Source organism: Salminus brasiliensis, chromosome 21 (genome assembly GCF_030463535.1).
Source record: "Salminus brasiliensis chromosome 21, fSalBra1.hap2, whole genome shotgun sequence".
NCBI classification, from domain to species: domain Eukaryota; kingdom Metazoa; phylum Chordata; class Actinopteri; order Characiformes; family Bryconidae; genus Salminus; species Salminus brasiliensis.
The window spans coordinates 512,531-533,930 of NC_132898.1; the positions used below are offsets into that span (position 1 = coordinate 512,531).

At 46.2% G+C, this 21,400-nt stretch overlaps 3 protein-coding genes across 3 annotated transcripts in view; all 3 read right to left on the minus strand.

Annotated features, from left to right (window-relative positions):
* The window catches only part of rpl29 (ribosomal protein L29), a 210,900-nt gene that overhangs the window by 137,012 nt on the left and 52,488 nt on the right, over positions 1-21,400 (minus strand). The window lies entirely within an intron of this gene.
* Positions 646-10,246, minus strand: mettl1 (methyltransferase 1, tRNA methylguanosine). The gene is made up of 6 exons (XM_072665791.1): positions 10,088-10,246; positions 9,709-9,854; positions 8,084-8,268; positions 6,373-6,486; positions 3,568-3,669; positions 646-1,208 (listed from the first exon to the last, which is right to left on the minus strand). Exons 1-6 carry the CDS (start codon positions 10,165-10,167, stop codon positions 1,092-1,094), a joined length of 744 nt encoding a protein of 247 aa, XP_072521892.1. The 5' UTR covers positions 10,168-10,246; the 3' UTR covers positions 646-1,091.
* LOC140543277 (E3 ubiquitin-protein ligase MARCHF9-like) lies at positions 11,218-21,387 on the minus strand. Its single transcript, XM_072666338.1, has 4 exons — positions 20,120-21,387; positions 12,999-13,154; positions 12,485-12,677; positions 11,218-12,218 (listed from the first exon to the last, which is right to left on the minus strand). Exons 1-4 carry the CDS (start codon positions 20,453-20,455, stop codon positions 11,881-11,883), a joined length of 1,023 nt encoding a protein of 340 aa, XP_072522439.1. The 5' UTR covers positions 20,456-21,387; the 3' UTR covers positions 11,218-11,880.

Genomic DNA, 21,400 nt, shown 5'->3' on the forward strand with positions numbered 1-21,400 from the left:
GAGCTAGTCTGAAGAACAGAGCTCGGTTCCTCCAGGGTTCTCCTGGACGCCCCCCAGTCCAGCCAGCACAGCGTGGAGGATGTGTTCAACTCCAGCAGCAGCAGCTCACCTGATTTACCATCATTAAGCCCTGATTTACCACCAAACCAGGTGTTGATCTGAGAACTCTAAATAATACTAGACTCCATGAGGAGAACTCTGGAGATGTTCTTCTGATGAACACAGTGATGGAGAACCACCTCCACTTTCTGTAGTTTATTCTAATATCAGTGTTTTACTGAGAAGATCAGCAGATTTTCCTCCACCTGATTCAAAACATGGAGAGGTTTCTCTTTAGATTTGTACTGATGGCGACACAGCAGGATGTTGGACGCTTGTAAGGATAACTTATTAAAAAAAAAAATTAAAAATCCATCCCGGACCACACACTCTGATCCATCCTGCTCTTCTGCAGAGTCACGTCACGCAGTACGTGGCTGGCTCAGAGCCAAAACCAACACTTCCCCTCGTTCACAAACTGTGTTGAAAGAACAGAAAATGACTGAAATACACCCAGCACAAACGGCCTGGGAGGCATCTCAACATCTTCACCACATCAGAAAAAGAACACACACTCCAAACGAAAAGTTCTTATTGGATTTATTTCAAATATAAAACTGAAAATACATTTAAATAGTGAACGGCTGAAGAGCGTGATGGAACCCTCCCGAATGCTCTCAGTACTTCTGTAGAACTGATCATTCACATGAAGCACTTCACTGTAGGGAACGCTTCAGAACTCTACACAACTCCTACAGGAACATTCATAAAGGCTTGTTCCAACAAGAACCCGCGGTCATAAATCCTGCTTTCGTCAGTTCTGGTGTCGCTCACCCCAAAAGACCTCAACAGTCCACACTTCCAGGAATAAACCTTTATAAACGGTTATGTAGGTTAACGCCGGCCGTCGTGAAGCTGATGAAGCTGATGCAGGGGTCATTGGGTCGTTTGAATGACGCCTCACAGTAAAGGGGTACCCAAAGTTCTGTCCTCAATAGGCTCAAACCGCCATCAGCTCCACCCTGCAGCTCGCGTCCCTCCCAGTGGCCGTCTCAGCAGGAATCCTCCACTCTGCGGAAAACAGCCAGGTAGTTCTCACCTCCGTTCCTCTGCACCTTCTTTCCCTCCTCTGTGCACGTTCCCAGACGACTGATGATGACGTCATCCTTCTGCAGAAGCAAAGAACGTTCAGGTCAAGTTCAGACTCAAAGGGCAAACCTTCACCACTCACACTTCTGGCTTTGAACAACTGGCAGAACCATCCAGGCCACAGGTAAGGGAGTTTAGTGAAAGGTCCAAAATGATTGAATTCAATATTAAGGGGTTAATAATTAATAATTGGGGTGAGATTTAGTGAAATGTCTACTAACTGATTAATCAGCATTTGGGGCGGGGTTTAGTAAAAGGGACAGAATTATTGGATAATCACTAATAAAGGGTGTGATTTAAGAAAAGGTGTGGAGTGATTGGGTTGTCAGTATTTAGGGGAGTGAGATACACTGTAATAAATCTTCACAAAGACCATGTGCCCTCCAAAACACACGGACAGACACGGACACTGAGGAGAATAGCTACATCCGGTTGCTTCCGCAGGAACATGCAGTGAAGCTTCTGTTTTTAAGGTAAAGACTGGTATTGGCTTACGGTCGCAGCCGCTGTGGGTAAGATGTCAGAGTCAGTAACACGCTTCGGGCCGATCTCCATTCAGCACAGTGAGCAAATCCACAGCAGATTAACACGGTTAAACCCCAGGCTGTCTGAGCGCTCTCCACCAACAATGGAGGCTTTGTTGATAATTGGAATAGTTTGTGGGATAGACCTGGACTTCTCAAGGGAGATGCCATCCACCCCTCGCAGGAGGGGGGTTTCCTTATAGCTTCACTTACGAACTTAACTCTCGACTTCCCAGTTCCAAAGTCAAGAACCAAGACACTGCAGAACCTACAGTCTAATGCAGGGGCCTCAACCGCAAATTACCTGGGGGCCCCTACTCAGGTCAAGTTCCATGCATTTTCAGGTTTGACCTCTTTCAAAAAGTAAAGGTTCTGCAAAGGGTTCTTCAAGTGATGCTGTAGTGTAAAGAACCTTTTAAAGGTTTAAGGAAGTTGTAAGAAAGTGGTAAAGAACTTTCATCAAAATGGTTCTTTATGGAACCAAAAATGGTTCTCCAGTGACATCAGTCAAAGAACCTTTTTTGTAGCACCTTCATTTTCAAGACCGTGTCATCCAAGTGTATAAGTGTCAGCTCCATCATCACCAGAAAGCTGTAGGTTAGATCCCTGGTGATGTCACAGCCATCAGTCAGTCACTGGGAGTCCCAGAGAGCACCAGTGACCTCGCTCTCATAGGACGACCCTCCCTCTCCTCTATCACTCAGTATGGGCAATGTTAGCCAGTGCTGGTGTCTACTGTCTGATGTAACAATTAGATCAAATGGAAGAGAGAGACTGTTCAGAGAGATGCTCGCTCAACCCGCTAAGAATCATCTTTTTCGCGAATCCAAACAAAAGTGCAAAGAATTTAAATAAAATAAAAAAAAAAATGATAGAAAAGTAGGTGTCTACAAACTTTTGGACAACTGGCGTGCCAAACCTAATCTGTTTCTCGGAAATTCCACCTGAACAGTGACTTGTTTTCTGTCCACATGCCTGAAACTGCTGAACTGAATTGCCGGGTCTCAGTGCGGCACAAATGAAGCTTATTTGGGATTAGAACAGAGGTTCAAATGAGGCGAGAGCAGCCGGTTCGACTGTGTGGGCAGTAGATCCAAAATTCACCTTTCTGCCAAGCCATGTAGGAGCTTACGTTTCGGCTTTTCTGGTAACCATGCATTTCTCAATATGTCTGAAACCAGTTTATGACCAGTCAGACCAGGAGCAGGGCTTTCTTCCGTCTCCTAAAGGATTTCGGCTTCTGGTATTTTGGTGCTTTTAAGTCCCAAAATACAGCAAATTTTCACACAACCGACCTCTCTTTATCCCTCAGTATTAAACACACTGTCCCGCTCCTTTAAGAGACATGTAGGATAAGGGAGCTTTGTTCTGATTGGCTGCATTGTGCCTCAATCAAAAGTCTCAGAGTTTAGACATTCCTGAGAACTGCAATATGGGTGGGCGGAGCTAAACTGCAGCACGCTTCACAGGCGGAGATATGTAAATGAGGTCGTCTTTGCAACATTAGAGAAATTGGAGCTGGAGGTCTCCAAACAAGGGAGGTGGTAATGATGACCAATCACAGTGAGGGGGAGGAGTCTCAGAACAAAAATGATGGTAATTAGGACTAACCACAGTCAGGGGGGAGGTTTCAAACGAGGGGATGATCAGGACTGATCACAGTAAGAGGGAGGAGTCTAAGAATAAACAAGGTGGCCAATCCTAACCACAATCAGGGGGTGGAGTCTACAGACAATACTCGGACAGCTGCTAAAGTGTTGATATTTTGCAGTGAAACAAAAACCCGGCGATTTCAGCTGCAGGTCAGAGTACGTCCCCGTTTACGAGCCCACAGATCCTTAAAGACCCGCCCTACCAGCTCCTCCTCCGACACCCTGCTGAACAAAGGATGCTCCGTGAAGTGCTTCACCATCCACAGGTGGACCTCTTCTACATCCGTGATCGTGTACACCAGACCCTGGAAGACACACACACACACACACACACACACACACACACACACACACACACAAGAGCGTCAGTCAGTGTGGTAATGCAGTTCAAACACACACACACACACGTACACAGAGTGTGCACACACACACACCTTCACACCATTTCGGTTTAATTATCGATTTCGCTCCAAATGAAGCCAATGAGACCCATCTGCCTGAACAATCGATGGGTCTTCAATACTGTGAACTGCAGCCGTTCCTCCTCACAGAGGACAGAAATAGCAGGAGAGCAAACAGCGGAGCTTATCGGCCAGGTCATCGCCATTTACTCAGAGAGCGCAGATTGAATAACCAGAAGACTGGATTCACAGAAGCTCTGAAGGCCCTCAGCAGCAGCCCACGTTCACACGGACGTCTCTAATGAGAACCAGCTAAAAAGACCTGAAGAAAAGCCTAAGAATCATTAGTTTAGTGCATCTGAGAAGCAGAATGATCATAGAGCGACTCTAAAAGCAGGGATAACAGGGTGGTAAAAGCAGCTGTGACCAGTATCTGGATTGGATCCTGATCAGATTTTAGCTGCATGTGTTTATACTGGGCAGTCTGATGTGTCTTCAGTTAGTGAGACTGAAATCCCATCACTGTGTGGGACGTAATATGCAAATTCACTTGTTGAGCAGCTATTATTACTGGTGTTCTGGCTGTACTGGGAGATGGAGCTGACACAGGGCGATGGTTTAAGGTGGAGCTGATACAGGATGATGGTTTAAGGTGGAGCTGGTACAGGGCGATGGTTCTGGTGTGCTCCGTCTTCATGTAAAAATATCATGATAAAAACTGCGTCTCATAAAAATGTCTCAGTATTGTGATAAATCATCAGGCCGTATTTTTGCCACCCCTAACTCAGCATTTCCGCTCTGGTCTTTGCCCGGTTTCTCCAACCTGGTGTCCTCAGCATTACCCTTCCTTAGACACCTTCTGAACTTCAAACACAGGAGCAGACTTCTCCCCACATCCACCTCTCCCCCATTCAAAATGGGGTTTGGAGCTCAGCCTCTGGCTCCACGTTACCGCTGAATGTGCAATCAGTCTGCATTAATAACCCACATTCACAAACACAGGCCGGGCATTGTTCTGCTGCCCCCCCCCTCTCCACTGCTTTACCTCACCCTTTCTCTCTCACACACACACACACACACACACACACACACTTCTACACAGCTGTAGCTCTGCCAAGCCCGAGGGCACACACACACGGCTGACAGGTAATACTCGAGGGGAGACAGAGACGGGAGGGCGATCACAGCGAGGGAAGCTGATGGAAAGTTATTCAGATGAGAGTCGGAGTCAGTCGCTCTCTCCAGTCTCAGAGCTGAGCCGTATTTGCACGGCGTATTTGCACATCACACAAGACCTGCAAGGCTGGAACAGCAGGCTGTTAAAATAAACACAGAATCATTTAATCTTTTATTAATAACCTGCCTGAGCTGAGCAGACCAATCATCGCTGTTTCTCCACAACTGCAGCTTTACAGGGGAAGGAAAACCCCTCCTGAACTTTCAATGGAAGTCAATTTACATAGATTTTTTTTATTCAGGTCAATTTGGAGCGTTTCTATTGGTCCATTCATCCTGAAATTCTGATACAGTTTAAAGAACAACTGCAGATTCACACTTTGGAGGAAGAACGTGAAAAACGGTGAAGGATAGTACACATGATGAAAGGCTTTTGCGTAACCATGACGATTAATCACTATCATTTATCAGGGGTGAAGGGAAATATTAATATACGGAATTATCATGATATTCTGTTCTACAGCACTGTATCAATATAACAGTATTGATTATTGATGAATAGATTAGATGTAAAGATTGGAGTCAGGCTGCAGTGGATTAGGTCATGCCGTGTTTAAGCCCCGACCACTAGAGAGCAGTGTTGTGCTCAGTCTTTAGATCCCGCTGTTCTGATTGCAGAAAGATTAAGCTTTTCTTTTACTTAGAATTTATGCAAATAATGATGTTCTTTTACTGTGACAGTTTTCCTAAAATACATTGTGCTGTATTACAGTATCACTATATACTGAATTACTGTATTTAATACTTCTATTTTCAGGTTCTTGCCAATACACAGCCCTAGAATATATTAGAGTATATATTGTATTTAGATATGCTATTGATGAGCAGAAGCATAACATAGGCTAATCAACAGGGGGCCCATTACCGAAACCTGTGGAACCGGCATTGAGAGCCGAAGCGGAAAGTGCTGGAAAGTGTCGGCGATGTTAGCTGGCACGATATCGTTGATGCCGAAACGACTAATTAGGGGAGAGAGCGCCACCCACTTACTTGAAAGGAGTATGGCCAATTCTGCTCTTTCGAACCGCACATTAGGACTGCTCAGAACCTGGTACTAATCTTTTCACCAACTCAACCAAAACTCCTATAAACGATGTTTATCGTGATGTTTATCTGGGGGTGTCTGATCTGGTTTGTAGATAAAGGGAATGTTGTGAATATTTACCAGAAATGTATACGACTGCTCTCTGATCAACATTATTAAAGACAGTCGGATTTGTTCGCTATGGCTGTGGGGCGTCACCTGGCTGTGAGCAATGATGTTTAATGAATGTGTGATCGGAGGGATGGATGGAAGGATGGATGACTACAGACAGATAGATAAATAAATAACTGGTCAAATGCCAGAACACTGCCATGCTCAGTTCTTACCCCGATTCTGAGAGCGTAGGCATATTCAGCAAGTAGCGTGGGACTGATGATCCTCCACTTATGCTTGGTTTTCTTGAAGTGTGGATCCGGAAAGAGGAAGAACATCTTGCTGAGCTGCGGAGACACGACAACCACATCTTAACTAGCTTTCATAGTTCTCAAACTCAGCACCAACCTTAAACTTCAAGCACATCAGGTATGCTCCTAAACGTCCTTAATGCTCTGGAGCAGCACACATCACATGACCCTAAGGTCACCATGCTGTCTAATGCCAGGCGTGGGCTAGAGGGGTATAAAGCCCCCCAGCATTGAGCTGTGAAGCAGTGGAAGAACTGTGTTCTCTGGAATGATGGTGGAGGAGCTGATACCACCTGCCTACCTAAGAATGGGTTAGTCCTAACCCTGACCCAGTGTTTATCATTTCATTAACCAAAGTTTTTAGTCCCGAGGCTTTAATTCACATAAAAAACTGAAAGTGTGCAAAAATACCTTATAAAACATTCTCAAAATGAAACATGTTTGATACTGAGACCAGATTTAACACCATTACACTCAGTATAAACCTCTGGAATCAGAATCAGCCTCAGTGCATCAGTTCAGCTCTACAGAACACAGCCCCAGTGTCTCTCAGCTGCCCCATTAAACTGTCAATCCTAAGTCCTGAGACGAAGCCCACCACAGACAGCGTTACTCAACATGTAACGCTCTCCACATACCAAGTACCCAATCCATTACACCTCCACTATGGGCTCAGGGTTCCCGTGCACAAAGGCAATGCAGACCCCCTCCCTGCATGAACGCGTGGGTAGCATCGGCGAACCAGTCTGGAAATTCCCCATTAAATCAGCTTTTATTAAATCAGAATTCCCCATCCCTCACTAAAGCTCGTGACACGCAGCGGGGTGGGGTTGGGGATCATACACAGAGGAGCTTCAGCAGATCTTCTGAGCTCCCCGTTTAAAAACATTTGCTCTAGTTAGTTTTTATTAGTCAAATAAATAACGTCAGGTTGCGACAGACAAACTGCAGGATAATTACTGGGAGCAGCCGGAGCAGCCGGGGCCGCGGGCCATCTCTCCAGGTCCCGCTTCACCAGGTGGAAAAACCACCACGCTTTAATTAAAGCCTTAAAGAAGAAGAAGAAGTGTGAGATGGGTCTGAGACGGGTGCTGGAAATAGAACAGTGAGGCTATATCGGGCAGATCTGTCGGTCTGTCTGTCTGTGTGTATATCTGAGCATGAAGCCAAAGGCAGTCTGCACATTTAAACGCTCCTCTCTGGCAGGTCTAATCCTCCTCACACGTGCAGGTGAGCGCACAGGCAGAACCCAGATCCCTGCCAGCTTTGGCTTCAACTGTTCATTAAAATAAAAAAAGAGAAAGTGCTGCAGCTGAACCATAAAATTATTATTATTTTAGCAGACATTCTGTTCTTCCCATACCTGACAAAAAAAGTGGGTTTGGATCCATCATGCCATCAAATTTTTTTCTTTTTTTTTTTTTTTAAAGGACCAGTACTATTCATCAAAACTTCATTTTTACTTGGAAATAGATTTAAAAACATCATAATAAAAAAAATACATTTTTAAAAAAAGGTAAAAACCCAAGTAGACCCTTAGATATGGGCCCTTTAATCCCAGCAAACCTCCTAAATATGAACACGCAATTAAAACAGTGGTGATTACGCCAGCGGTCACCTCGCTGTCACTCACCTGCCCCTTAGTAAAGAAGTTAGGCAGGTACTTCATGGCGTTGCTTCGGAGACAGGCGATGTTCTGGTATCTGCCCGGTTCAGCAGCTCGGAGGGAGCGAATGCGGTCCTGCACATAGTCCGAAACCTTCACCCGAATTTCCAGACCCAGTATCAGCTGATCTGGGAACAGTGGCGATAACTCAACTGCAGAGGAAAAGAGAGTCTGTTTAGAGGTTCATTATGGCTTAGTCCCACCAGTCTGATCACATTCATTAATACTGTCCAAGGTTTAACGCTGTTAGGAGGTAGCCCTACTGTTCTCCAAAGAGATGTTGCAACATTGCTGTGAGAAGGCTTTGATTGCATTCAACCCCAAGAGCATCAGTGAGGTCAGTATCTGATGTTGGATGATTAGTTCTGCAACTCCACCTCATTCCAATCAAAAGTACTGGATGGAGCTCCTCCACCATCATTCCAGAGAACACAGTTCTTCCACTGCTCCACAGCTCCTCAATGCTGGGGGGCTTTATACCCCTCTAGCCCACGCCTGGTATTAGGCAGCATGGTGACCTTAGGGTCATGTGACCACAGTTGCTACAGAGCATCTTACTCTGTTGGTCAGTGCTTTTCTTCAAGGAATATTTTCTACAGCTCATGAGGGCTGTATCTGAATGCGCTTCAGAGGTGGTATTTACTGAGCTCCATTAGGACTGTTGTATCATAAATATTGCTATGTGAAGAGCGGTCCCTTGTGGCTGCCCTGTGAAACTACAAGGTGAATGTAAATGCAGTAGTTTAGCAGATTCCCCAAGCTCAGGTTTAGTCTGTCTACTAAATACGGCAGGTGAGGTCTTATTCTGCCCAGACCTTATTACAGATGAGATAATCCAGATGTTCAAAAGTCTTAACGATGACCAGCCTCCTTCAAAGTGGGGGGTTTGGTGTCGCTCGGTTCTAGATAATCTCCCCCAGTCAGAGCTGGAGTTCTACAGTGGAGGTTCTAGATAATCTCCCCCAGTCAGAGCTGTGGTTCTACAGTGGAGGTGAAGGGAAGCAGACGTCTGAAGCTCTAATAAAAGCTCCTCACAGAAAGTTCTTCACCTAATGGTGATGAAGACGCTGCCTGATGCCTGAGACACTGTTCTACCAGAGTTCTGAGAAGAGTTCGGCTCTAGAACCTGCTTTTAAAATCAGATCATTAAAATGGTGGAGGGATACATGCTGCAGGGTGTAGTGCAGCTACAGAAAGTAGTCCCTAAAGAAAACTGGATTAGTTCAGATTCTCTATTCACTATTTTACCTTCATCATCATCATCATCATCATCATCACTCCATATAAAACTCAGAAGACTCGTGTAGCTGCACTGGTGGGTTTGGATAGGAGATAAATTATGGGCTGTATCTGTGTTGTAGTCATGGCGACAGATGCCTGCTTCCATTCACCTCCACTGTAGAGAGATCAGAGTGGGTCAGTTTCTCTACAGTGGAGCTCAGATTCACACCGAACCCCCAAACCCGACTCTGACTGAGCTCAGCTCTCACTCTGAGAATTTGGGAGATTTCCCTTTTAGAGTAAATTAAAAGTTGTATTATTTGGGTCCTTCAGCTATTAGTGCTTTAAGCATAACCAGGGAGAGGATGTACCGAGCAGTCCTCCGTATCCACAGCCGATATCAGCAAACTCCACATGAGCTTTTCCTTTATCCAGCTGGTGTTCCTGGTCTTCTGGCAGTGGGTCAAAATATTTGGGGTACAGCTGTGACCAGTCCATCTCCTCTGGACAAACTGGGCTTGAAACAAGATGTAAATGGTGAAATAAAATATGCACATATATTAAAGTTGCAGCAATAACAAGCCCACTGTAGTATGGGTATGAGGCTGAAGTTGGCCTCTTATGAGAGTTACCGGTCCACCTTAAATTATTCACAGCCACCCTGGCGCCTGAATAAGAGGCTCCCCCTGACTGCTGCACTACTTAAGGTGGACTGAATCATTCAGCTGAGAGACGCAGGTTTCGACTTACTACTCAAAGGTGTGGTCTGCCATCGGGTTGGAGTGGGCTCTCTGCCGGTAGTAGCGCTTCTGAGGCATGGAGACACTCATCTCTCCCCCTTTACTGCTTATTTCTAACCTGTGGAAGAATGTAGCTCACCACGCACCGCTCGCAGGCAGCAGCGCAGCCTGAGGACGCCGGAATTTGACGTATTCGACGCGTGGGCATAATAAAAGTCCCTGCCTGCCGGAGCGCTGAGCGGCTGCAACAGCGCGAATATTGTAAAATAAAAGTACCATCAAAAATGATTCCATGCTGTAATATGTGCACATTTCTTAGAGGAATACTACAGCATTACAGTTAGTCTTTCTTAAAGGTTTTCTCTTTATTCAAGCTGCTGCTAATGTAGAAAACCTTGACCGGTTGGTTATTTACCTGGCGATGTAAACTCCTTTTTCTGAGTGTATATCAGTTTAATACAAAATTATTAACTTTTCAAAAAAATATGATATATGTGTCTTTGAGTGAGCTGCTTATTCCACACAACGCAAATAAAAAATACATATGAAATAAAATCTAAATAAATATTGCCTCCCTTTGACATTTCAGCTACCTTTGCTTGACTCTGTGAGGGCTTAGAATAATCTTTTATGGACAGAACAGTGCTAAAATAGAAGGAAGGAGGTTAGACTGACTGGTGTGTTGGGGAGGCCTTAACTGATGTCCTGTGTAGCATCATCTCACTAAAGACAAAGCAATGTGCTTATAAACAAGCAGTGTAATAACATGCACTGGTCATTTTAACTTACTGTAATTCAATATTCACGCTGACTGTTGACTGACGTCTGTAGTGGAGCTCCAGGTGGGCCTTGTAAATCTTTATATACCTGGAAAAAGCTGGGAAAGCTGGTCTGCTTCAAACAGTATAGAACTGGTCTGAATTATTTTATATTATAATATGAATTATTATTTGGGGATTATTAGGGGATTTACCAGAATGTTTACTGACTGTTACAGCGCCCCCCTCAGGCTGGTACAGTTAATACCGCCTATGGGGGAAGTTGTAGTGTGTACACTCCCTCTGTTTCACGTGTATGGACCATGTTCAGACTGACTGTATCCATGCAGTGCTGAAAAATACAAGTCTCCTGACATTAGGATTCTTTTAACCCTTTAATATTTGATCATTTGCTTTCAAACCTCAACAGTATGAATCAACAGCATGAAAAAACCCAAAACAATAACATTTACATCCAGTTCAGTTCATTATAATAATGTGCATGTTTGTTTAGTTTTTATTGCAGTAAATGAAGTTATTTTTGATCAGTTACTCTGTTGGAATCTGACTTGTCTCAGTCAAATCCCTCAACTGAACTCCAGTGTTTTATTTCTGTCTCGTCCTAGATGCTGCGCACAGGGGACATTAAGACCAGCAAAGCTGGCCGGTGCGAGACAGAGATATAAAATTCTGTTTCTCTCTTTAAATTTGCAGATATAAAATCATTGCTAACACGGTTTTGCCCCACAGAAAACAGAAGAGCAGAGAATATGGCAATGCTTCATGTATTTCAGGGTATGGGAAGAAATACGCTCCAGCATTTTCAGGTGTGGTCACATTCCTTTTCTCGGTTTCCTCTTTTTTTCATAGTTTTTTTAAAGTCTGGTGCTTAAAAAGAGCGAAAGTCAGTTTACAATCTGACCAGGCAGACCAGGACCGAGCCCGAGCCCGACCCCTGTCTTTTTGTTTTATATGAGGCTGGGGGAATTGGAGTAGTGGCATGTCCGAAGCCCCCATTGCTAATGAGTTCTCGCAGCTGGGCGCCTCATACCGTGGTGACCCTCATGACGACCTCGCGGTTGGTGGCGGTCCCGAGGCGGTGGTCGCTAGGCCGCAGTTGGCTGAGAATATGCAGTAACGTGTACCCACAGTGGTGGTTCAGTATAGTCCTAATCCGCTGCCCAGCGCGACCCGCCCGGCCGCTCAGGCCCAAGGTGTGGGGCAAGTTCCTCGACCCTCTGACCCCTCCCGCTTTGCTGCTGGAGCTGAGAGGATCTCCTAGATCTTTGGCCTTCTCATAGTTCAGGACCTTCCACTGCTGGTTCACGGCCTGCCAGCGCTTGAATATTCGATACACTGACGAACCCTCGTGGATTATAAGGCCTGGGAAGAGGAAAGAGACCAGGGAGTAATTATTATTATTATTATTATTATTATTAACAGTGAATTATATATGTATGAGCTCATTAACATGTAGATTTCGATTGGCTGTTACTGAGGTCACGTGTAAATAGGGCTTCCACCCTGATATAAGAGCAGAAATCCACTGAAATCACATGGATCTGTGTCCACAGCATTAGCTACACACCTCTGGTGTTCGAGGACCCTCTCGACCACCTAAAACTGCTGTAAAAACGTCACAGACTTACCTATGCAAACTATGTCCATGAAGCCGTACATGCCGTAGCATATCTGGAAGAGGAGGTCCTGGCGCTGCCATTTGGCCGAGGGGCTTAGAGACGACCACACCAGCCAGGAGATACTGGCGATGAGGAAGAGCGAGCCCAGGATGATGGCCGCGATCTGGACCTTCTCGATCACCGTCAGTGAGATGGTCTGCCACTGCGCATTAGAACAGGTGTTCAGACAGTCTCCTCCAGCTGTTTATGCACTTACAGCCCGTTTCCATCAAACTGACTTTTTGCAGTTATAATGCTTTATGTAATGATGTCACTTCCTGCTTAAACTTTTTTTTTTTTTTTTTAATTATATTTGATGTGTTTCATCATTCAAAAAGCAATTACAGCTGAAACACTCTTATAACTTCAGCAGGAATGGGTGGGGCTAAGCTGCTGTAGGCTGAATGGGTGGGGCTAAGCTGCTGTAGGCTGAATGGGTGGGGCTAAGCTGCTGTAGGCTGAATGAACAGCCCCCCCCACTTACCTGCAGAGGGTTCTTGGTGCTAATTGCCAGAACCTGGTATTTGAAGTAGCAGAGCTCGCAGCTCCAGGAGCCTCGTTCACTGATCCAGCGGATGAGGCAGGGCTGGTGGGTGCAGCGCACAGAGCCGGCGCACCGACACGGACTCAAGAGCTCCCCCTGCAGAGAGAGCGGACGGTTACAGAGGGGTCATTCAGTGAGAGAAGCTGCATCTAATCTAAATATCTAATATCTCTCTTCGAGATTATTTGATCATGTCACTACGTTCTAGACATTTTTACGTGTGTATAAATACACACTTTTAGCAGATAAGATTATTTTTAATAAAATAACACTCTAAAACTCTTACAGCTGTTCTACTGTAAACAAGCTGAAACAACTAGAAAAAGGTTAAATAATCTCACAATGTTATTAGATCAGTCTCAGACTTAAAGTCTAGTAATTTACAGTAGATTTAGGATGATCTTGTCCTGGCATTATTCCTCGCAGTGTTGGGCTTCTAAATCAGAAACCGTCTCCACATCCAATAGATTCAATTACCTTCCAGAAGTAAATAAATAAGGTAAAGATCCCCATCATACTGGTATTAGATATTTAGGCTAGATTTTGAATGGCAGGTCAGATATAAACAGTCCAGTGCTCTACACTCCCTGCCTCGTATTTTCAGCTGTCTTCACTCTCTCACTTTTCTCAGCCTCTTTATTATCGCCCTGTTCTCCGGTCTGTCGCACCGGCCCCTCAGATCCGCCACACGTTCAGCTGTTTGCAGCTGCTGAACAGGAGGACGCGTGAGTGACGCTGGGCTGATGGTGGAGACGTTCAGGAGGAGAGGGAGTGCAGAATGAATGGAGAACGGTTAGAGGGGGAGAGGGAGAGGGGAGGCAGGAGGGTGAGTCACACTCCTACTGTTTGCCAACGCGGCACTGCGCAGCTCTCCTGCCCTTTACACAGTCCCCCTCTCTCTCCCTGTGTCTCTCTCTCTCTCTCTCCTTATCTCTCTCTCCCTTGATTTCTCCCTCTCTCTCTCCTTATCTCTCTCTCAATATCTCTCTCTCTCTCCTTATCTCTCTCTCCCTTGATTTCTCCCTCTCTCTCTCCTTATCTCTCTCTCAATATCTCTCTCTCTCTCTCTCTCTCTCTCTCTCTCTGTCTGTCTGTCTGTCTGTCTGTCTGTCTCTCTCTCTCTCTCTCTCTTTACAGGATCTCAGTACATAAATATTGTTGATATGAGGTCAAATGTACAGAAAAACTAAAAGGCAAATATATAATTAATAAAAAGGGAACACCAAATTCTCCCACAATTCTCGGTTCTAGATAAGCTCCCCCAGTCAGAGCTGGAGTTCTACAGTGGAGGTTCTAGATAAGCTCCCCCCATCAGAGCTGTTCTACAATGGAGGTTCTAGATAAGCTCCCCCAGTCAGAGCTGTTCTACAGTGGAGGTTCTAGATAATCCCCCCCCCCCCGGTCAGAGCTGGAGTTCTACCGTGGAGGTTCTAGATAAGATCCCCCAGTCAGAGCTGTTCTACAGTGGAGGTTCTAGATACCCCCCCATCAGAGCTGGAGTTCTACCGTGGAGGTTCTAGATACCCCCCCCCCGTCAGAGCTGTTCTACAGTGGAGGTTCTAGATAAGCTCCCCCAGTCAGAGCTGTGGTTCTACAGTGGAGGTGAAGGGAAGCAGACGTCTGAAGCTCTAATAAAAGCTCCTCACAGAAAGTTCTTCACCTAATGGTGATGAAGACGCTGCCTGATGCCTGAGACACGGTTCTACCAGAGTTCTGAGAAGAGTTTCATGTTTATAAAAACTAAGTCATCTGATAGAAGAAGCTAAGCTAAGCTAAACGTGATCTTTCAGAACTGCAGTCTACAAAAACCTGCGGTCAACAAACGAGAAAATTCCCATTCAAGCACACGCAGCCGTGCTGCACAGGGCTCCCTCGCACCGGGGCTCACGCCGCCTATTAGCATGAATATTTGATGTTCTCTGACGAAGCAGCTAATTTGAGTTTGTCGGAGTAAATGGCAGCAGCAGGAGGACGAAGCCATGACCTGTGGAGACACTTAATCTCTGCAAACCAGGGTCTGCTGTCTGAACATTAGCAGTCAGCGCTGAACACTGAGACAAAAGACAATGAGGTACACTATAGAGCCAAAAGTATGTGGACACCCTTCCAGCCCCACCATAGTCACATTCACTGCTACTAACAAAATTATAAAATCAAGCACACTTGGAGTTATATACACTATATGACCAAATATATCACCAACTGCTGACACAGATGTGCAAATGCACACACAGCTTGTCTAGTCCCTGTAGAGAAGAAGTACTGCCAATAGAATAGGACTCTCTGGAGCAGATCAACATCATGACCCTATTGGCTCCATGCTGCCTAATGCCAGGCGTGGGCTAGAGGGGTATAAAGCCCCCCAGCATTGAGGAGCTGTGGAGCAGTGGAAGAGCTGTGTTCTCTGGAGTGATGGTGGAGGAGCTCCATCCAGTACTTTTGAGTCATCCAACATTCTGACCTCACCTACACTCTTGTCACTGAATGCAGTCAAATCCTCACAGCAATGCTCCTCCTCCAAAATCTAGTAGAAAGTCTTCTTCTCTGGACAGTAGAGACAGTTACTCCAACAGAAGCAGGATCAACTCTTTAATACCCTTGATTTCAGAGGAAACAATGAACAAGCAGGTGTCCCAATACTTTTGTCCATATAGTGTATGGACTAAGATGAGAAGCTTTCTTATCAGCATCAAAACAAGACCCCAGTGGACACTAAAGTGCAGGTGTAGAGCTGTTTGATTGGTGTATCACTGCATTCCATCTTTCTTTAGTGGAAATAGAGCCCTGCTGAGGCTGGAGGCTCCGATGGCCGTATGAAAGCCTGACTGAGAGCCTCTTTGATGTATTCCTCTTTGGCCTGTGATTTAGCCCCAGAGAGACGGCTGTGTGGAGACGCTGAGCCAGGAAGGAGATCAATAAGTCCAGGAAGGACGCTCAGGAACGCTCCGATGGAGGATTTACAGAGGTGCGTGACCACCAGTCTTTTAATGGCCTGTTATTCATTATGAAGCATTATGTATGCCATATGTCATGTTAGGAATGTCTACAGGATTCATAGGAAGTATTACCAAGCCCTGCCTCCCTTCTTGCGTAGTGTGAACTAATGTTCTACTATAGTATTCTTATAAATAATTCATAATAATAATATATGATAACAGCAGTGACCGCTTTAGTGCACCAGGTATTGAACCCACAACCCTGTGATCAATAACCCAGCACTCAAACCACTGAGACACCACTGCCTCATTACCTAACTGACAAATAAGAGCTTAACTGGTTTAAAGGTGGTCTGTAAACGTTGAGCAGTCTCTCCTCGCTTCAAACTCAAAAAATATGAAGTTCTTTAACAATATTTTGACAAACTGGGAAAACATTTTCTCTTAGAGCTTACCTGGCATTAGGCAGCATGGAGCCAATAGGGTCATGATGTTGATCTGCTCCAGAGTCCTATTCTATTGGCAGTACTCCAATCAGCAAGGTGTCCACAAACTTTTGGACATATAGTGTTCATTAAAGCACTGCTAGTGATGGTGCACTACAGTCAGTGGTAGTGCAGTTTGGGACGCAGCCCACGAGCCGATGAGCTGCTGAATGTCGGACAGGTTTCTAAAGCGGGCTGCTAAACGCTTCACACGCTTGGTATTAAAGGCCGTAGCTGCCGCCTTCTTGCTTTTATCCTAAAAACGAGTTCCTTAACTCAACAATACTGGAATACTGGAACCCATGTTCTTTAAAGAACAATCTACTTGTTACAGTTACAGAACCACTGCCTTTCCTACAGAACCCTTAAGGAACCACATTTTTCAGGACAGTACACTATTTTAATATATTGTAGACATGCAGGAGTCATCTCATTAGTCCAATTAATTACGCATATGTTAATTACAGTATTTACATATCAATAACAGTATGTTCTGCTTTTTCTAAATGAATACTGTCAGAAGTTCATGGTTTTAGAAAGGAGGTTTACTGTGCCGAGCCTGTAGAGTGGGCCGGACGCCGGCGAGCGAGAGTGTTTAGTCTGAGTGAATATCGCCCGACTCTGCGGTGGAGTCTCGTGTAGTAGGCTGCTACATTATGGATGGTGTTCTGGGTGGAAATGGGTCACGCAGAGTTCCTGCAGAAGTAGAACGTCTACTGAAGAGGGAAGGGAAGACAGTCAGGCTCCGCTATCAGAAATCATCAAACGTGACTCCAAACTCGGCGCGAAAAAGAAATTCATCAAAACCTTCAAGGAATTCTCTGACCAACAGAACCAGCAGCATCGTCCCCGAAGCCCAGCGTGGGCTAGAGGGGCAGAAAGCCCCCCAGCACTGAACTGTGCACCAGTGGAACTGAGGTCTCTGGAATGATGGAGCTCCATCCAGTACCAAGAGCGGCAGAACTAATCACCCAACATTAGAACCTGACCTCACTGATGATCTCGGCTTCATGGGCTGAATGCAACCAAATCCTTCTCACAACAATGTTCAGTAAAGAGGGACACACTTCCGACTAATACCCTCGATATCAGAAGAAGCGCTGGAGAAGAAGCAGCTGTCTACACACTGTTTATTTGTTTATTTACTTTCTTGTTTGCACACGCACAGCCTACACTATATTGACAAAAGTATTGGGACACCTGCTCATTCATTGTTTCTTCTGAAATCAAGGGGATTAAAGAGCTGATCCTGCTTCTGTTGGAGTAACTGTCTCTACTGTCCAGAGAAGAAGACTTTCTACTAGATTCTGGAGGAGTGCTCCAAACTGCTGTGAGGATTTGATTGCATTCAGCCACATGAGCATTACCACCCCACCTCATCATCCCCAACTTCACCCAACTCATCCCATCCAAAAGTTCTGGATGGAGCTCCTCCACCATCATTCCAGAGAACACAGTTCCTCCACTGCTCCACAGCTCTAAGCAAAACTGGTTCTACTGTATATAATATCGGTTCTCTGAGTCGTAACAATAGTAGACCTATGGTGCCCCATTAGAAAGGTTATTTAAAGAACAGGCTTCCCCTGAAGAACTATTCACCCAGTTAAAGAACCCTTTAAACATTCAAATGGTTCTTTGAGTTGCCATGGTTCTGTACAGAACCGTTTGTGTCTCTATCGTGATGAGGAAGTGTGGGTGTGTCTGTGCTATACAGGTGTACAGGTGTGGGGGTACAGGTAACTCTGCGGGGTGGCAGTTACCACTGCCTGCCTGCCTCACTCCGAGCTCCGTCAGCTGCTGCTACACAGGGTGCTAGATACATCACCTGCAGAACTCAGGTGTACAAGAGAGACGAGAGCCCACGCTAGGCAGCTGATTGGCTGAGCACACAATTATAATATGGGCATCCGCTGTTTAAAAAGGGGGGGGGGGGTTCTTCAAGGGTTCTTTAATAGACACAACTGTTCATCTGTATAGAGAACAATGACAACGGTGTGGATGCTTAAATGGTTCTATACCTAGTTATGGGGTTCTTTAAAGGTTCTTTAGTAAATGCACAGGTTCTGTATACAGTCAAGAACCACCCGGATGCTTAAATGGTTCTTTGCCTGGTCATTGGGTTCTTCAGGGGTTCTGTAGTAAAGACAATCGTTCTATATTACAATGTAAAGAACCATTTGGATACATAAATGGTTCTTTGCAGGGTTAGAAGGTTCTGAAGGTTTCTTTAGAAAAGGCAATGCTTTTATGTAGAGCGACCCATAGAACCATCTGGATGCTTAAATGGTTCTTCAAAGGTTCTAATAAGGTAGTAATAAAGTTGAAATTAGTGTAAACCCATATGCAGATGGTTCTATATGGCTCCTTTTAAAATGGTTCTATGCAGCACCAAGAAAAGGTCCATTTGATTTTTAGAACTGTTCCTTCAGACGTCTAGTTCCTGGTTCTGACTGGGTTTCTGAAGTTTCTCTAGAACCAAACCCAGCCAACCCCCTATTCTGTTTAATTATGCAGAGAACCGGTGGAACGCTAAGCAGCGCTCAGTCCAGCTCAGGCCTCGACTTCATTCAACATTCAGCAGGAGTCCGAGATCCAGTTACGCTCTGCTTTCACCTGGACCATGTGGACTGTCCGGTTCTCCTTTTACCTACTACGAGAAACCCTGTCCCGCACCACTGGTACTGTACGAGAACGCGAGAACTGTCACAGGACACTGTGTCCCCTCCTTCAGAGCTCTGTGCTTTCCTATGGCAGGGTTCTCCAAGGGTTCTTTAGAGACGCAAGGCAAGTTCATCTATACAAATGGCTTAAATGGTTCTTTGCCTGACTTCAGGGTTCTTTATATACAGCTATGACCACACAGAGAACCATTTGGATGCTTAAATGTTTCTAGGCCAAGTTAAAAGGTTTTTAAGGGTTCTTCAGTGAGGAAATGGTTCAATATAGAACCATGACAACTCAAAGAACAATTTGGCATGGTTCCCTTTACTAGAGAACCCTTGATAAACCCCATTAAAATAATTTGGTTCTATATAGTACCAAAGGTTCTTTGACTAATAACAATAGTGGCATTGTAGAACCATTTTATTTCCTCACAAGAGAACTTACATGAAGCGGAGTGTAGAACCGTTCAATCCAAGTAGAGAACCTTAAGACCACAGCTGCTAGATGTGCTATGATGATAAACTGCAGTTCTACACTCTTACTAAAAAGGGTTCTACATAGTACCGGAAAAAGGTTTTTTAGTGGTGGAACCCTTTGTAGAACTATTTTCTCTTGACATTAGAACCCTTGATAGACCTCATCCCTACCCTCCTGCCAAAAGGTTCAATACTGGACCACTGAAACGTTCTTTGACTTAGAACCATGGTGGAACCTTTTATAGCACCATTACAGAACCCCCAAACAAATGGGAAGGACTGTTTACATAGGACAGACTGTCCCGTTCTAGGTGTGCAGACTAAGTTCTAAGTGGGAGTACTAAGAGGTTCCGCTGCAGTTCTGAAAGGTTCTCAGAGCAGTTGTTTGTTTGTTTGTTTGTTTGTTTGTTTGTTTGTTTGTTGCCATTACACCCTGGCGCGCGCTGGTCGTTCACCTGCACCTCCACGCTCCACACACCTGCGCTGCGCGCGGACCTTACCTGCTCGACTCCCTGGAAGCAGATCCGACACTGCGGCGAGCGCGAGCCGCTCTCCGTGCTGCCCGCGAGCGACACGGCGTCCAGCTCGGCCTGCTTCCTCCTCTGCTCGAGCGCCAGGCTGCGCGGCCGCGGCTCGGCTCCGTAGTACTCCTCCTCATCATCACGCGGGGAGCAGCCGAACGGCGGCCAGCCACAGGGCCCGAGACCCCCCGAGTCCGAGCCGGGCTCTCTGCGTCTCGAGCCGGGGCTGGAGCCGGAGCCGGAGCCGGAGCCCGGGCGCATCAGCACGAGCACCTTCAGCTCGTTGAGGAACATGCGGATCCTGTATTTGAACATGCTGGAGCAGAACTCAGGAGAGCATGGACGTAGAGGTGGGGGGTCAGGGGGTAAGGGAGGGGGGGGGGGGGGGGGGGTAAACAGCAACTGGGCGCTCGAGCGTTGCTGGGATGCTCTGCTGTTGCTGATGTGCTTGAGTTGGTCTTGTTATGGTGCAGCAGAAGCAGCAGAGATGTTCTCCTAGGGTGCTCCACACAGTGCTACAGGGACACAGAAGCACTCCACAAGGGCAGGGAGAACCTTCGGAACCTCAGTTCCACTGAAGTGCTAAAATGCACGTGCTAGACAGGGGCTTTGGTTCTCCAGTCCAGGTCCAGCGGAGATGTTTAGATGTTCTCCTAAGATGCTCCTCACAAAGCTATGGGGATACAAATGCACCCCCTCGAGCAGGGAGAACCTTCGGAACCTTCACAGGGGCAGGGAGAGCCTTTAGAACCTCGGTTCCACTGAAGTGCAGGTGGTTCTCCGGTTCTCCAGGCCCAACGCATTAAAGGCAGGTCCTGGATCAGACGTGACTCACAGCGTCATCCTTTAGCATCCCAGCAGCTGTGCTTCCTCCAGGTTGATGCACGCACGGACGACGCCACCCCGCGTGAAAATGGTGAGAAATCCCGCGTGGGTGCATCTCACAGCCGTGCAGAGGAGCGCGCACCCGCCTCGCCGCGCGTTTACATGCTGGGCTGCCCCGCTGACCGCCTGCACCGCGTCCGGAACCACAACAACAGCAGCAGCAGCAGCAGCAGCAGCAGCCCGAGCGCAGCATTCCTGCTCACCACAGCAGCGGCCCGTGCACCCGAGCACCGGCGGAGGCGCGCGGGCAGTTTCCCTGCACGCTCATCATCTCCGGCTCGAGCGCCCCATCTTAAAACCAGCCCTCGGCTTTTCTGTTGTTGTTCTGCGCAGTGGCGCGAGCGCCGCTGTCCGAGATACTGTTTTTTTTTTTTT